This window comes from Hippopotamus amphibius, chromosome 15, assembly GCF_030028045.1.
Source record: "Hippopotamus amphibius kiboko isolate mHipAmp2 chromosome 15, mHipAmp2.hap2, whole genome shotgun sequence".
NCBI classification, from domain to species: Eukaryota; Metazoa; Chordata; class Mammalia; order Artiodactyla; family Hippopotamidae; genus Hippopotamus; species Hippopotamus amphibius.
The window spans coordinates 482,621-498,784 of record NC_080200.1 but is presented as its reverse complement, the minus strand read 5'-3'; the positions used below and the strand labels follow the sequence as shown (position 1 = coordinate 498,784).

General features: G+C 65.5%; 3 protein-coding genes across 3 annotated transcripts in view; 1 reads left to right on the top strand and 2 right to left on the bottom strand.

Annotated features, from left to right (window-relative positions):
- ARID3A (AT-rich interaction domain 3A) overlaps positions 1-5,844 on the bottom strand; it is a 31,854-nt gene extending 26,010 nt beyond the window's left edge. Inside the window, exons 1-3 of the mRNA XM_057709267.1 lie at positions 5,730-5,844; positions 1,890-2,521; positions 595-931 (exon numbers count right to left, since the gene is read on the bottom strand). Coding sequence (XP_057565250.1) covers positions 595-931; positions 1,890-2,260 — 708 coding nt within the window. The 5' untranslated portion in view covers positions 2,261-2,521; positions 5,730-5,844. The remainder of the gene's footprint in view (positions 1-594; positions 932-1,889; positions 2,522-5,729) is intronic.
- LOC130837174 (proline-rich protein 2-like) lies at positions 2,965-3,905 on the top strand. Its single transcript, XM_057709972.1, has 3 exons — positions 2,965-3,007; positions 3,110-3,165; positions 3,378-3,905. The coding sequence occupies exons 1-3, from the start codon at positions 2,965-2,967 to the stop codon at positions 3,903-3,905; spliced, it is 627 nt and encodes a 208-aa protein (XP_057565955.1).
- A 6,162-nt stretch (positions 5,845-12,006) lies between the features above and the next one.
- On the bottom strand, positions 12,007-15,277 carry KISS1R (KISS1 receptor). Its single transcript, XM_057709964.1, has 5 exons — positions 14,814-15,277; positions 13,904-14,028; positions 13,257-13,392; positions 12,700-12,932; positions 12,007-12,512 (listed from the first exon to the last, which is right to left on the bottom strand). Exons 1-5 carry the CDS (start codon positions 15,055-15,057, stop codon positions 12,063-12,065), a joined length of 1,188 nt encoding a protein of 395 aa, XP_057565947.1. The 5' UTR covers positions 15,058-15,277; the 3' UTR covers positions 12,007-12,062.
- Between the last annotated feature and the right edge of the window lie 887 nt (positions 15,278-16,164).

Sequence of the window (16,164 nt, the reverse complement as noted above, 5' to 3'; positions counted from 1 at the left end):
GCGAGCCCAGCCGGCTGCCCCGGCCGCCATCTGGTTTCCATCTGCCCGGCCCTGCGAGGCCCAGCTTCAAAGGATCCCCCGCCCGGCCACTTCCTCCGCCCTGGCCGCCCGCGGGGAAGGCACCAGGACGGCCGCTTCCTCCCCGCCCCTCCGGAGCCCCGGGGAGCGGCTCGGCCGTCCACACCAACGTGGCCACCCCCTGCTCGACCCCCCTCCACGGCCGCAGCCTCAACAGGCCAGACTGCACGCCGCCGACAGGGCCCCTGGCCCCGCGTCCCTGAGCCCCTGCCCGCCTGCCGGCCGCCCCCACGCCCCGCGGAGCCCCGTCCAGGCGCGCGGCCCCCCCCCACCCAGAAGCCCCCCTCCCCGTGCTCTGCCTCTCTGCTGTCCTCCGCTGTGGACAGAGCGCCCTGAGCATCTCCCCCGTGGCGCGCGTCCACACACCCCACCCACGGGACACAATCCCATGCCACGGCTTCCGCGGGCTGCCCAGCACCAGGCGGACGAACACCCGGCCGTCGGGGTGGGGGGGTGGGGGGGGTCGGAAGGACACCGGCGGCGCCCGCCCGCGGCCCGTGACCACGCGAGGCCCACCTGCTTGAACTGCTCCTCGTACGTCCAGTCCCCGTGGTCCGGCGGCTGCAGCTGGGGCGCCGTGTGGGCAGCCCCTCCAGGGAGAGCCGGGCCAGCCCCCGGGCGCTCCTGGCTGCCCAGCGCCCGGGGCCCGCCGTCGCCACGGAAGGCCTGCAGCGGCTGGGCCCTGCGGGGGAACAGGGTGGCGGGGCCCAGGCCGGCGGAGCCCGGGGGCCCGAGCCCCTCCTCGTCCTCGTAGTCCTCCTCGTCCTCCTCCTCCTCGTCCTCCCCCAGGTCTTCCTCCATCTCCTCTTCCTCCTCCTCCTCCTCCTCCTCCTCCTCCTCCCATTTCGGCTTCCTGGGGCAGACACGGGGCGCAGGTCAGCGGAGAAGACGAGGCCGCGCCTCCTCCGGCCGCAGCCTCCCCACGTGGACGCGGGCGAGCAGGCCCACCGGCTCCGCTGCTGGGCGTGCCGGCGAGCGGACCTGCTCGGGGCGTGGGCCTCACTCCCCTTGTTCCCAGTCAGCCCCGGGCAACCAGAGGTGCCCCTTTGACAGAAACCACAGTCCCTGCCCTGCCCTCCCCTCCCCTGCACAGGCTTCCTTGCTGGGCACTGAAACCCAGTTCCTGCCCCAGGGCCTTTGCCGAGGCTGTGCCCACTCTGCCAGGCGTGCTGTTCCCCGCCTCCCCCTGCCCTTCCTAGGGGCCGTCACCTCTACAGGGGGACCTTCACCCACCACGCCCAGCCCCAGCCACCCCCTCCCCAAGATCCCCGCTTTAATATCTGGGCAACCCCAATCACGGCCTGCAGGAGCCCTGCTGCTTTGCTTATCTGACATCCTCCCACAAAGGATCCCACCGGGGTCTCGCCAGCGCCCAGCTCAGGCCCTGCCTCAGACCCCAGGGAGATGCATCCGTGGGCCAATCGGTGCCCACTCTGTGCCACTGCCACCCAGGCCGCGGACTCTCCCTGTCCCCACCGCTAAGTCCACCGCAGCCTCACCAGGCGAGGAGGCCCACTGGCCACGTGTGAGCAGCTCTGTTTAAATTAAGGTGAAAGAAAGCTACAAACGCCGATCCCGGGCACACTGGCCCCGTTTTAAGAGTCTGCCCGCCTTTTGGGACGTGTGGCCCCCATCTTGGGCAGTGCGGTGGGATGAATGTCCACCGCCCCCTGGGAAGGTCTAAAGAACGGCGGGCCCTGGGTGGTCGGCAGGACAGAAGCCCGTCCGCCCTCTGGGACTGCGTCCCCGGGGCCGAGAGCGGCCGGCAGGCGCACGTGCCCAGCGCACGGAGCCCACACGCCCCGACTCACAGGTCATCGCCGGAGCCCGCGTCCTCGAAGTGGCCGTCGCCTTCGGGGAGGCCGGCCGCCTCCCTGCCTCGGCCGGGCGCGGCGGGCGAACCGGGTGCCCCCTCCGGGGCCGCGTCCTCGTCCTCGGAGCCGCCGGGGCTGGGCGCGTGGCTGAGGCCGGCGGCGGCGGCCCGCATGGCGGCCAGCGCGGCCATCTGCGCGCGCTGCATCCGGGTGCCGTCGGGCTCCCTGTCCTCGTCCGGGGCGGCCCTGGCGCGGGCCGGGGGGCCGGCCGGGGGCTCGGGGGGCGGCGGCGGCTGCCGGGCCTCCAGCTCCTGGCGCGCCCGCTGCTGCCGCTGCAGGAGCGTCTCCATCACGGCCTGCAGCTTCATGGCCCTGCGGGCCGGGCCGCCCCGGGCACCGGCGGGGGGCGGCGGGGGCGGCCCCTGTGGGGAGGGGGCCCGGCCGCACTGCAGTGTGGGGGCCGCGGGGGAGCCGGGGCCGTGCAGGGTGGCGGGGGGCGGGGGCGGGGCCGCTGGCGCAGGCTCAGGGCCGGCCGGGCATGCCAGCTGCGGGCGGGCCGCGCCTGCTCCTCACACCGGGCACCAGGGGGCGGCGGCCGGCGGCTGGCTCATTCACGTGTCTGCAGAAACCTGGGGGTGACAGGAGAGGCTGTCAGACCGCGCCTGGGCTCCTCCCCGCTGAGGCCGGACCTCAAAGGCCTCTGGGAAAATCCCTTCTGTCCACGCCCAACACGGTGCAAACCTGGGGGCCTCCCTGGAGGCGGAGGAGCACGTTTTCCCCATCCGCCCCTACAATGTCCACCCTCCAGCGGGCTGGGAAGCGGGGTCACCCCGTACTGGACTCCCGAGGGCCTCGAGGTGGCCCCCACCCGTCTGGGCCACAAAGAAACACGTAGCAGGCGACAGCACACCCTGGGGAAAGACCTTGGATTGTGGCTTCATAAACACGGCGGGGGCGGGGCGGGGGGGGGACAAGGCATTTCTGGCCTCTGATTGGCTACAGCCGGCTACTGGGCACTAGAGTCCAGGGTTTTCTGGGTTCTGGTTCCGAGTTCCAGGTGCTGCTCGCGGCCATGCTGGCACAGCCTGGCCCGGAGGGCTCTGGGCACCTCACAGGTACGAGGGCTGAACCAGACTGAGCACCTTCTGCATGCAGGCTAAAGCTTCCCCACACATGCTCTCGCCCCACTCCTAAACCTCAATCTCTCTACGCCTCAGTTTCCCCACCTGCAAAACGGTGCCTGAACGACACCCACCTTGCTGCACCCCGGCAGGTGAGAAGCAAGGTTGTGGACGTAAAGGCGGGGGCACGGCAGGCGCTCACTGGACTTAGGGAAGGAGGCTGGATGGTCCCCATTTTACGGATGAGGAAAACTGAGGCTCGGAGCTGCCCCGCTGGCGGGCACACAGCACGCTCCAGGGAAGGCCGGGAGCTGACCCCAGGTCTGGGAGACCTCAGAGCCTCCCACAGGTGTGCTCTCCGCAGGGAGTTCCCTTGCCCTGGGGGACCCCCGAGGGGGGGGGCCGAGGTCCCAGCATGCAATGTGCTCCGCCCCCAGCACGGGGTCTCTTCGGACCACTGCCAACCTGCCTTGCCAGGGCCTCAGGCGGGCTCCAGGCACAGGCGGCCCGGAGCCTGGCCCGGCCGCGCACCACCAAGGACAGGCCGCAGGTCCAACCCCAGCTCCCCCAACCCAAGCGCAGGCCACGCCCCCACCCGCCCAGGCCGCCAATAAAACAGACCAGGCAGAACCCAACAGGCCCGGCGGCGGAGACACCCCAGATGGTACATCATGGGGACCCAGGAGGGTCCAGGAGCCACTCCCACCAGCACGTGGACCCTCAAACGCTCCCGAGTAGCTCCTGCGGCAAAGGGGGCCCACAGACAGGAGGGACCAGTGGGCAGAGGCTCCTGGCGGCGGGGGACACTGGGTCCCCAGGCTGGCCGCCCTCCCAGCCCCTCCTGGGACCTGCGAAGAGAGGCCTAACCGTCCCCCCTGGGGGCGTCCTGTAGCGCAGCCCCTCCCAGCCTCCCCAGTCACGGGAGGGGACCTTTTCCCAGTGCCTGGGGCTTCCAGCAGGATGGGTGAAAGGGTGGGGGGAGGTGGGGAGCCCCTGTGGGAAAGTGGGATGCGACAGGTCCCAGAAGGGCCTCGGGGTCCGGCAAGGGCAGGGGTCCCAGGGCACAAAGACCCTGTCAGAGGCCACAGTGCTGGAGAGGGACAAGCAGTAGAGGCAGCAGAACAGCCCCCAGCCCCCACCCCCGGGGACAGGCGGTCTCCCCCCCCCCCAGCCCCAAGAAGTGCTGAGGGGACATTTCTCACCCAGCGTCTAGTCCCGTCTGCTGCCCCTCCCCCACCTTTGACAACTTCAAGACGAGCCCCCCCTCCCCACGGAAACGCTCTGGGCAACGCCCCCCCCTCTGGGGGGCAGAAGGAAGAGGCCAGAGGAAGCCACTCCCCCCCCAAGCCGCCCCCCCACCCAGGCCTGCTGGGTTTAATGACCCTTCCGGGTCCACGGGTGGGGGAGGGGAGCAGGGCAGGCCTCCACGTTGGGGATGGCGGAGGGGGCAGGTGGGAACCCCAGAGCCCCTCTGGGCCCGGGCCTGGGCCCCCCCATGGCCGCCACTGACCCTAAGCTGGTGCCGCCCACCCCCTCCAGACCCCTCCCCCCAAGAGCCCTTTGTCCTCGGGCCCTACCTCCACTTTATGACAACCCCCGGGGAGAGGCATTCCCTGGCAGGGACCAGGTGGGGATGGGGGGTGCTTGGGTGGTCGCTGGGACCTGGCTGGGAGGGGTGGGCAGGGAGGGATCTGGGGCCACACCCTCCCCCCCCCCATGCCTCCCGGAGAGAGAGGTCAGCCGCTCGGCCCAGAGCTTGCAAAACACGGTTATTTAAAGAGTTGTGCAAGGCTGGGGCCCGCGGGTGGCGAAAGGGGGCCCTCACTTCACGGGGGGAAGGGGAGGGGGAGGGCGGGGCGGAGAGCTGGGGAGGGGGCTCGGGGAGACCGGGGGGGGGGGGGGGCGGCCCGGAGGAAGTGAGAAAAGAAACACCGAGGAGGGAGAAGAAAGAAAACGACAGAAACCCCAGTCCGATTTCAAAGGCTTCTTGGAAAGCGGCCGATTTGCATGGTGGGGGGGCAACCCCCCCGGGCCGGGCGACTGAAAACGGAAGATTATTGACAAACCGGCCGCCCGGGGCCGCGGAACGTTGCGATTGACCAACGCGCGCGCCCCGCGCTTCCTGCGCCCGCGTTTGTGCCGGGGGAGGGGGGGGCGCGGAACGCGGCGGGGCGGCCCCTCCCGCGGAGCCCCCGCAGAGGGTCGCGGCCGCAGCCCAGCCCACCCCGGCCGCGGGCCCCGCGGCGTGCCCCCCAGCCGCCCCTCTACGGATACACCATCCAGGCCGGGGAGGGTCGCCCGGGACCTGCCCGCTCCCCCCGGCGCGCCCACCCCACCCCCCGGGGCTCCCGCGGGGAAGCCGCGATGCCCGGAGGAGCAACTGAAATAAGCCGGGCCGTAGCCCCCCGCGCGCGCACACGGACCATTTCCTTCCGCCGGGCGGGGGAAGAGGCCGCACACTCCCGCGACCCCCGGTCCCCCCCGCGCCCGCCGCCGTGCGGTATGGTGGGGGGGGGGAGGTCTCCAAGGGGGTCGCGGAGAAGCCCGCCCCAACTCCTCCCCGCTGCGGGCGCCTCTCCGGCCCCGGACCCCCACCCACGGCCCTGACCAGCTTTGGGGACCCCCCCATCGGCTTCCAGGGCGCGCTGCGCCGCCCCCCCGGGAGGCAGCCCGCGGTGTGGAAGGCCCGCCGCGCCCCCCCCACGCCGAGCCTCACCGCGCGGGGCGCGCTCGGGGGGCGCGGGGCGCGCTCGGGGGGCGCGTGCCCCGCGCCTGGCGTCCGGCCCTGCCCCGGCCGCGCCTGGCCTCCCGCCCGGGCCGCGAGCTGCGCGCTGCTGGCTCCCGGCCACCGCCGGGCTGCTGCCGCGCGCCGACTCACCGAGTCTCCAGCCGAGTCCGCGTCTACACCCCCCACCGACCCGATTGGGAAAAGTCTCCCCGCGCGCGGCCTCCCCCGCCCCTCCCCTCCCCCCCACCGGCGCGCTCACCGCCCCGCAGACAAATCACCGGGTGACAAATCGCTCTCAGATGCAAATACCTCGCCGGTGATTCAGCGCCGCGGCCCGGGACGCGGGGAGGGGTCTCGCGCGGCCCCCTCCCCCTTCCCGGACGCCCCCTCGCCCCCCGCGCTCGCGCCGACGACGCTCGGCGAGCTCAGGGGTGTTGGGGAAGGGGAGAGAGTGGACGGGAATTTTCAGGTCGCGGCCCCTTTAAGTGATAATAAATAATAAAAGGGAAGGGGAACAGGGACGCGGGACGCCCCGCCCCCCGACCTAGGGACGGTGGGCAAAGTGCGCTCCGCGGGCCCGAGCGCACCGGACACCGAGGGCGCAGGCGGGGCGGGGAGCGCCCCGGGTCGGGGGGGAGGGGAGGAGGTGGGGGCTCCGTCTGGATGCGCTTAGGGCACAGGAGCCTGGCCCGGGACCCGCTCCCCATTTTACCGAGCGCCTAGGATAGACCTACGGGGCTCGGAGTTTCACCCCTACCCCTTAGAGTAAACTCGCGACTTCACCCCCAAGAGTGGTTCCTCGGTTTCCAAGTCTGTAAAATGGGGATTAGAGACTTGATAAAGAATGGAGGTGTCGAGAGGGGAAAAGAGAGCGGGGCGGGGTCTGAGGGAGGGAGCCAGGGCCCTGCGTTGGGGGCGCTGCGCGGTAGGGAGGAGTCTGGGAGAGGACGCGGCTGCCAGGCGGGAGCACCCCCCTCCCCCCCACCCCCGGCGGACACAGAGACGTGGGGGTGGGAAGGGCGTCCAGGATGGCTGGGAGCGCACATCGCCACATCCTGATGACCCCTACTTTCCCCCACCCCGAGGTTCCCCCTGCCTCCTGGGAACCTGGCTACCCACCCCGCCTGGGAGGAGACCTGATTATCTTCTGGGTAATAATAGTGCAGTAACAGTCCCCATGTTCTGAGCGCTCGGGTGCACCATGTGCACAACGCATGAGGTTCACGTTTTTGTGTAGCAGAGACTCTCAATGTCCCCATTTCAGAGAGCAGGAGACTGAGGCCCGGAGTAAGTTGGGAGGCGGTGGGCTTGGGGGTGTGGGCCTCAGGTGGGAGGTGGGAGCCCCTGAGGCCACCCCTGGGAGCTAATCGCAGGAGCCCAGGCTCCAGCCCAGATAAGAGCCAAATGGGAGCATCAGAGGGCAGGCGGGGGCCACCCAGAGGGCCCCCACGAGGAGGGTCCAGAGTCCCTAATCTCGAGTGGGGGTGGGGGGCGCAGTCCCCTCCTCCCCCGCCCAGCCGCACAGCACTTCCATCTTCTGGGGGTCCTCCCATGCCCCACCTCGCCCACCCCCAGGACAGGACAACTCTCTGGGAAATTCCCAGGCCCAGGGGATGGTGCGAGGGAGGCGCCCCCACCCAGCGCCATAGTCCTGCCTGCGCCTTTCAGGAACCCAGCCTTCCAGCCCCTGGGCTGCCTGTAGCCTAATGACAGCAGGTGGCAGGGAGGCCTCCACCTTGAGGCTATTAAACCACCAACCCCAGCTGCCCACCCCTGCCCCTGCCACCAGGGGGGCAACCACTGCCCTGCCTGAGGCCGGGGGAGAGTTTGGAGACCCAGGTGAGCTGGGGTAGGGAAGCCACCCTTTAAGCACCGGGCCCCAGGTCAGTTCCAAAGTGCAGGAAAGCCCCCTCTCCACCCAAGAGCCAAACCTCAGAATGTAACCCCTGCCCCACCCCAGGCAGGTGCGTGGGCCTCCCGCTGTCTCGGGTTCCCCCTCTCTAAAGTGAGGCGCTTTAAATTGATTCCTCCTAGAGACTTACATTCCCCTCTGGCCAAAGGGAAGGGGGCAGGGCGGGGAGTCTCCTGAAGGGCAGGAGGTGTGCCTTCCTGTCCCTCATTTCCCAGAGGGAATGGTTGTCTCTAAGCAGCTGGGAGCAGCTTCCTAGAGGTGCCTGACCGGGGAGGGTGAGGGGCTGCAGGGTTCCCAGCTGCCTCTAGTGAAGGGGGGGGGGGTCCTATTTTTAGCCCAGGCAGGGAGCTGGGAATTGATACCAGATTTGCTGACTCCACAAGGGATGGACAGTAGGCCCAGGTTGCCCCTGAGTCCCGGCTGTGTGATTTTAGGTAAGTGCAGACCCTGTTCTGGTCTCCATTTCTCAAGCTGGGAAATGGCTACAGCGACCCTAACCCTATAAGGTTTCCTGGCCAGACCAACTTGTGGGGCCCCTGTAAAAACCAGCCTGATTCTCACTTAGCCCCTCAGACAGTCACTCCTCCTGCCCTCCATTCCAGGTAGGGGTGGGCACCTTTTTAAAAGGGCTCCCAGGTCCCCAACTGCCCACCTTCCCACATATATTCCTCCTGAAGCATAGTTCTGCCTCAGGGCCTTTGCACTGCCTGGACTGCCCTTCCTCAGCTGTGCCTTCTCGTTCAAACTGGAACCTCACAGCACCCTGTTTTATCGTCATCCAGCCTCTCCTCTTCAGAACAGCTGCAGTTGTCTAACCTCCTTCGCTTGCATCACGGCTGGCTGCGTCTCCAGTCCTGAGCCTGGGCCTGACACGCAAACGTCAGTTGGATGGGTGAATTCCTGGGTTCCCTGGTGTACTCCCTCATCCCACGGTATTTTTGGAGTCTGTCTGCACCAAGGAGGTGGAGGACAAGTTGAGCTATTCACCATCTCCATCTCATACATAAAGAAAAAAAAGAAAAGAAAAGAAAAAAGAAAGAAAGAAAGGCCTGGAGAGGGTGCTGGGCCCAGCCCCAAACCCCGGAATCCCGACCTTCTCTTGTCACCCACACCTGGCCTCCAGGTTGCCTTGTCCCTGTGAGTCAGGGTCTATGAAAATGTAATTTTAACTTCTTTTAAAGTAAGTAGAAAAAAAAACCCAGTATAATTAACAGGAATATATAATCATGAATCCAGCCTAAAATAATTTGTCTTTATACCAACGCAGCTGCAAGATGTGATTTTTAGTGCTTTTTCGTAGAAGGGGCCCAGCGCGCGGCTCTGCTTGACTCTTCTGCAGCGGGGACACTCTGAGCCGGGGCTCCGGGTTGGGGCGCCAGTGAGTGACCCGCCCCCGGCGCTGGGGTTCCCTTGTCGGGGGGCCCGGGGAAGCGGGGGGCCCCTCCGCGGGGTGCGCGCGCCCCCTGCCGGACACCTGCGCGCCGCAGTCGGGGGCGGGGCTTCCGCCGGTGGCCGCCAGGGGCGCCGTCTCACCTGTAACCGCGCCGCCCCGGGGGGGACGGGGACACGGAGGCCGGCGAGCCCTTCCTGTGGCTCCTCTGAAAGGCTCCGCGGTGTAGTTGCCGGACAAAGGACAGGGCTTGCAGGTACATCTGAATTTCAGTAAACAGCTAATAACTGTACGTGTATCCCCAGCTGAGCACAGGACACAGCGATACGAAAGCGTTTTCCACTGTTTACCTGAAGTTGGAATTAACCCCCTCCCGACGCGGCCGGACCCCGGGGCTTATCCCCACGCTGTGGCTTCGGGTCCCACCCCCACTTCACCCCCTCCGAGGTCGGCTGCGGGACTCACCTCCTCCAGGAAGCCTTCCTGGAATCACCAACGTCAGCTCCCCTTTAATCACAAAGGGAACGCACATCTCCTTTGTAACCCTTTTCACTGCTGTTATTTGCATCGCTCTAGGTAGTTTGCCACTTACTGGCCCCGTTGCCAACTAGACAGGGGCTCTGTGTGGGCAGAGGTCAGAGGGTGCCTCTCCCACAGAGCCTGGCACACAGAGGGGCTCTGAAAACAGTGTCTAACTGAACAGATTTGAGGATAAACCAAGGGTCTGCAGTTTTGGAAGGATGCCTCTTCCTGGATGTCCCTTTCAACCCTTTCACCTCGTTTCTTAAAAGCTTTTTTTCCAAGATCACCATAGATGCTGATGCAGTCATATCGTCTCCATACCCTTCACCAGGCTTCTCCCAACAGCGACATTTTGCAAAACTGTAGTACAACATTGAGATCAGGATACTGGAATTGCCCCAACCCACCCGTGGATTTGGATTTCCCCGTTTTATTTCTACTCATGTGTGAATTCACTTCTCTGCAATTCTATCACTGGTGTAGGTTTGTGTCTCCACCACGGTCCAGGGCCAGAGTGGCTCTGTCATAAGGGTCCTTCGCATTACCACCACTCATCTGCTCTCCATTCCCACATCTTTGTCACCTCAAGGACGATACATAGATGGAAGGGTACACCACGTAACCTTTGGGGACCTCCTCCCTGCCCTCAGCACCATTCCTAGAGACCCACCCAGCGTGTGCGTCTATCGACAGTGTTTTCACAACTCAGAATTGCTGAGTGGGCGTGGAAGGACCATGGTTGCACCTGTTGAAAGACGTCTGGGTCATTTCCGGTTTGGCTACCACCAGTAAAGCTGCCATGGTCACACGGGTACACGTTTTTGTGTGAACAGAAGCTTTCATTTCTCTGAGATGGATGCCCGAGAGTCCCTTTTGAACTGTGTTTGTCTTTGTTTCGGTTTGGTTTCTTTGGCTGCACGGGGCTTGTGGGAATCTTAGTTCCCCAATAGGCAACCAGGGGTCGAACCCGGGGCCCTAGGCGGTGAAAGCGCTGAGTCCTAACCACTGGACCACTAGGGAATTCCGTTTTTGTTTGTTTCAAACTTGCTTTTCACAGAGAAATCCTGCCACATCCTCTACATACACCATCTCTTTTCATGAGTCCCACTGGATGCTGAACCCTGGGGACACACTGGGGACCAATTCAGGTACACACCCAGCAGGTACAGCACAAGGATGTCAGAGCTGAGATGGGGCAGCCCTGGGCCCAGATGAGGCACCTGATCCAGCCTGGAGGAGTCCAGGAGGGCTTCCTGGAGGAGGAGGCAGCTGAGACTTGATGGATGAGTGAGAGTGCACCTGGCACAGCGTGTGCAAAGGCCCACAGACAAGAAGGGTGGCAGCAGTTCAGGAAGCCACAGGGAGACTGTGAGTTTGAGGGACGGGGAGAGGAAAAGGAGGGAGGTGGGCAGGCCTGTGGGCAAAGGGAAGATTTCACCCTCAAGCCCAGCCTGGTCCAGAGGCCAGGACTTGAAGACCAGAACAAGTGAGCCTCAGGCCAATGTCAATGCAGAAGGCAATGGCCTCCCCTTCTCACATAACATCTTTGCAAATTTGGGCTCTTTGGAGACCTAGGATGTCCCCAAATAATTTCGGAGGAGGGAGGCCCTCCAAGAGATGGGCGGTGGTTGTTTAGGGTGACTAAGCCTGAGACCTGACCCTGACCCTCCCCCAGCCCATCAGACAGGCAGCTCAGCCCACCAAGAGGCGGGTCTGTTCACCCCACCTGGAATCTGGGTGTGACTGACAGCTCCCGACAGGTTCAGTGTGGAAGGAGTGAGGCTGTGGGCCTTTGGAGGCTGTGCGGGTCCCCCTTCTACTTGCAAGCTTCCGCCCAGGAGTAAGTCTGGCTTTCCCCAGACAGCCCGTGGAGGTGTGCAGGCTGCCAGCGTGACAGCACAGCCTTCCTGGTCCAGCGTCTAGGTCGGCCATTCCAGCCAACACCATGTGGGTCACGAGAACCGCCCCGCGGAGCCTGCTCACCCTGGTAGTACCTGATGCTGTTCCAGGCCTCTGTGTTTTGGGGTGATCTGTTATGTAGTGATAAACCTGCTCCCCAGGGAGGGTGGCCTTATCTATTCAATGACACCCACGATTTTCCAGCCAGGACTCTGGACACTCCCCAGGTAGCAACGAGAATACCTTGTTTCATCAATTTTAAGATGCACATCGTGTTCACTTTTTAACATCTCTGAAAATGGCATGAATCTTACAATTCTACAGTCAACCGCAAGGCAGTGTGTGAAGACTTCTATTGATGATTCCTTGAATGTTCCGGAAAACGCCCGCATCAAAGCATCTTCGATTTCAGGAAACACAGAAATAATAATTACAATATCAAGAGCAGTAAATTTGTACCAAAAGTTACAAGAGTGTAAAACATTTTCACTATGATGAACGCGGACAGAGATGAAGACACGAAGATCAGAATAACCGCAGCTGCTGTTCAAGCAGAGCCTGCTGCAGAGGGGCCCGTCATCATCCCCCCAGAGGGGGCTCAGAGAGGGGCAGCGTGTTCCCTCAGGACACACAGCCTGTGCGGCCCGGGCCCACCGCTGCCTGGCTTCGGGGTCCTGGCGGGAGCCGGATGGGCTGCCAGGCGCTGCAGCTCGGTCTGAGGGGCGGCCAGGTCCGAAGGTCCAGACCGGCGGGGCCGCCGGGGAGCGCAGGGGCAGGCGCGGCGGAAGGCCTGACGGAAGTGGGAGCCCAGGAAGGCATAGAGCAGGGGGTTCAGCGCCGAGTTGCTGTAGGACATGCAGTGCGCCCAGATCTTGAGCGCGTAGGCTGCGTAGCTGCGCGGATGCCAGGCGCCCGCCGGGCCCAGCGCCTGCAGCACCAGGAACAGCTGGATGGGGCCCCAGCAGGCGGCGAACAGCAAGACCACGGCCGCCACCAGCCTGGAGACCTTGGCCCGCACAGCGCCCGCTCGCTCTGCCAGCAGCTGCCCCTGGGGAGGGCAGAGGTGGTAGGAGGGAAGGCGGAAGGCCGGCAGGGGCGACACCCAGGTCGCTCCGCTCCTTGACCGTTCAAATTACACGCCGCCGCGGCCACCGCCCTCAGAGGTGCCTCACCCCACCCGCTGTGCCGTCGCCCACCCCCAGCCCTGCCGCGTCCCCATCCACCCCGCCGCGCACCTGCAGGGCGCTGTCGCCCGGCGCGGGGCGCGCGGCGGCCCGGCCCAGATGGCGCAGCATGGCCCCGTAGCAGGCACAGGTGGCGACCAGGGGCAGCAGGTAGAGCGCCAGCAGGTTGTAGAGCGCGAAGGCACGCTCGAGGGCGCGGCTGGGGAAGGCCTCGCTGCAGTAGGTGCGCGGTCCCGGCGAGAGGCGATGTAGGGCGAGTACCGGCGCCGACACGGCCGCGGAGCCTGCATCACAGGCCCGGCTGCACACCTGGCCCCAGAGACGAGGGGCGCGAGGGCGACCGGGCCCTGGGCTCCGGGTGCCTCTAATCCCGTTCAGCGTTAGGGTTAGAGTCAGAGTAGCCGGCACTGAGCGCCTCCGGGGCGCGGGTCGGCCCGGGTCCGCGCCCTCAGGGGCGCTCGCAGGGAACGCCATTGCGCCCCTTTCCCAGACGCAGGAGCGAGGCCCGGGGAGAGGCAGTGAGTGTGTGTGTGTGTGTGTGTGGGGGGTGAGCCCAGGGTACCAAGACTCGTCCCCCTCACCCAGTGCGGCCCCCGCGCTGCACTCACCCACCCAGATGCCGAGGCTGACAGCCAGCGCCAGGCGGGGCGTGCGGCGGTGCAGGGCGCGCAGCGGGAACACGGTCACGTACCAGCGGTCCACGCTCATGGCAGTCAGGGTGGCGCACGTGGCCTGCACCGAGACCTGGGAGGGCCGGAGCCCAGCGGGGGGCCCCCTGCCTGTCTGGACCTTTCCCTGTCCGCGCCCTCCTTGCGGGTCCCCCACCGTCCAGCCACTCGAGTACAGGCGTGACCTGTCCCGGGAGGCTCTCCAGGGCCCACAAGTTGAAGGAGCAGGAGAAGCGGGATGCCAGAGGGGAGCCCAGGGTAGTGGGGGAGGGAGGAGCCATTAGGGGCAGGCTGAGACCCCCAAGACGGAGGCCAGGAGAGGCAGAGCCATCCTAGGATCCCGGGACGGGTAGGGCAAGAAGTGGCAGAGCCCCAAGCACCCGCCATCCCACTGCTCCCCAACCCCCATCTGGATCTCTCCCCATTGCCCCCGTCTTCCTCCCTCCCGCCCAGTCCAGGACCCACCCGCCGATACTCTGTCTCCGCCCACCTCCGCGCCCGACGGGAGGCCCCGCCCCGCCCACACCCGGATCCTCCCCTGGCTCCCTCCCCCTCCCCCCCAGCCCGCTCGCCCCCAGCCCGCGCACCTGCTGGATGTAGTTGAGGAACTTGCACATGAAGTCGCCCAGCACCCAGACGGGCAGCGGGTAGAGCAGAGCGGTGAAGGGCACGCAGCACAGCAGAAACGTCAAGTCGGTGGCCGCCAGGTTGGCTGCAGGCGGGGGGCGCGGGTTCCGGATGTGGGGCGCGTCGCCGTAGCCCCACGGGGCCCTGGCCCAGCCTCCTGGGCCTCGCCTTTGTCCGAATGACCAGCAGGGCGGCTCGGGAGGCCCCCAGAGAGGCCCCGACATCCGTGGGCAGAGAAGTTGGGGCACACTTCTCTCACCCTTTTACATTTCAGACACCCCCCCAGCACTGGCTTCACAGCCATCCAAGCAGCCATGGGCCCTGCTCACCCCCCATCGGGGCTGCGAGTAGGCCCCTGCCCCTCTGAGCCTCAGTTTTCTTACCCGCAAATTGGGTAGAGTGGTGTGGCCCAACAGCCAACGTAGAATGGAGACCACTGACTGAGTGCACACCCGGCTAGGGCACGCCCATCATACAAACGTGTAAACTGAGCCTCTGGGGCAGAGGTCGCAAGCTGAGGGCCCGCAGGCCACACAGTCTTTCCCCCACTCCTTTTATCCATGGGACACCGTGTTGTAAGAACCACGTTTCACTCGGACGTCTTCCTTGAGTGGCCGGGGCCAGCACTCCACGGGCCACACCTTCCAACCTCCCTTTCAACTACTCTGGCCACATGGAATTCTCCAACGCCAGAGTCTGCGACCTCCAGCCTAAGGTTCAGGGACAATAGGGAAAGGACAGGGAGCCCTGCAGGGGAGAGATCCCTATCTAAGAGGACCTGGACGCACTGCCAGAGGCGGCCCGGCCACTCCGCCCCAGTGGCGATCCCCGGAATGGCCCGCAGGCACCGCGCAGCGCCTGGGCGCTCACCGATGTAGAAGTTGGTCACCGTCCGCATCTGCTTCTGGCGGCAGATGACGAAGATGACAAGCGAGTTCCCTGCCAGGCCCAGCAGCAGCAGCGCCCCGAAGAAGAGCGGCACGAGCCAGGCGTCCACGGGCCACGGCGCCGGGGCCGGGCCGTGCGAGGTGTTGGCGCCACAGCCGGGACAGCCCGATGTGTTGGCCAGCGCCCACCAGGACGCGTTGGGCCCGGACGTGGCCAAGGCGCGCATTGGCCCCTCTTCCTCCCTGCCGCCCTCCGGGATTGCGCCCCGGGACCGCTGCGGTGACCCTCCTCCCGGCCGCCCTCCGGGGATGCGCCACAAGGTCTGGGGCGCAGCTTTGCTGGGCTCCTTGGCTCCTCTGCTCTGCGCGGCAGGCGCCGCGCGTTTATACCCCGCATCCCACCGTGTCCCCGCCCCCCACCGTGTCCCCGCCCTCTCGCCGCTCCTGCAGCCGTTAGCCACTCCCCCCCACCCCCACCCCCCGCCTGTGCGCCCTCCCTTCACCCGCGCAGCCCCCATCTCCCCCGTTCCCTCCTCCCCTCCCCGAGGTCAGGATGAGGGCACGGGGCGGGGGGGGGGGGGGAGCGCAGCAAGAGGGGAGTGGGGCGGAGCGGGGGAGGGGTAGGCTTCCTAGAGGCTGCTGCGGACTCGGGAAGGGGAGGGAAGGGTAGAGACTCACCAGCAGGAAAAGCAGGGGGACAAAGCCACAGAGACTGGGGAATGAGGCAGAGGCCATGACTTTGACCTTCCTTGGGGCTGGGGCTCCGGGTGGGTGGGCCCAGGCTGGCAGTGAGGCCAGCCCTCAGAGGCCCTGAGGGTCTGCTGCCAGGGTTTGTCCCAGGACACTGGGGAGCCATGGAAGGTTCAGGGGAAGGGAGGGATGCCCAGGATCTGGTGGTTAGAAGATACCTGTTCTTTAAATAACTCAACCTCCCGGGGACTTATGCAAATCAGACCCTTGGGAGTGTCCACCTCCCACCTAATGGACAGCAATTGGCAGATACGAGGAGTGGGGACACGGACACCTGTGCTCCTGGTGGCAGGAACCAGGTGGACAGTTTATAAAGGACAATGGTTTTTTGGGGTTTTTTTTAAGCTTTCATTTTCCTTTTAATGCAATTTGTTGTCCCTAATCTTTTTTTAAATTAATTAATTAATTATATTTATTTATTGGCTGCATTGGGTCTTCGTTGCTGCGCACGGGCTTTCTCTAGTTGCAGAGAGCGGTGCGGTGGCTTCTCTTGTTGCGGAGTACGGGCTCTAGGCCCATGGGCTTCAGTAGTTGCAGCACAAGGGCTCAGTAGTTGTGGCACATGGGCTTAGTTGCTCCACGGC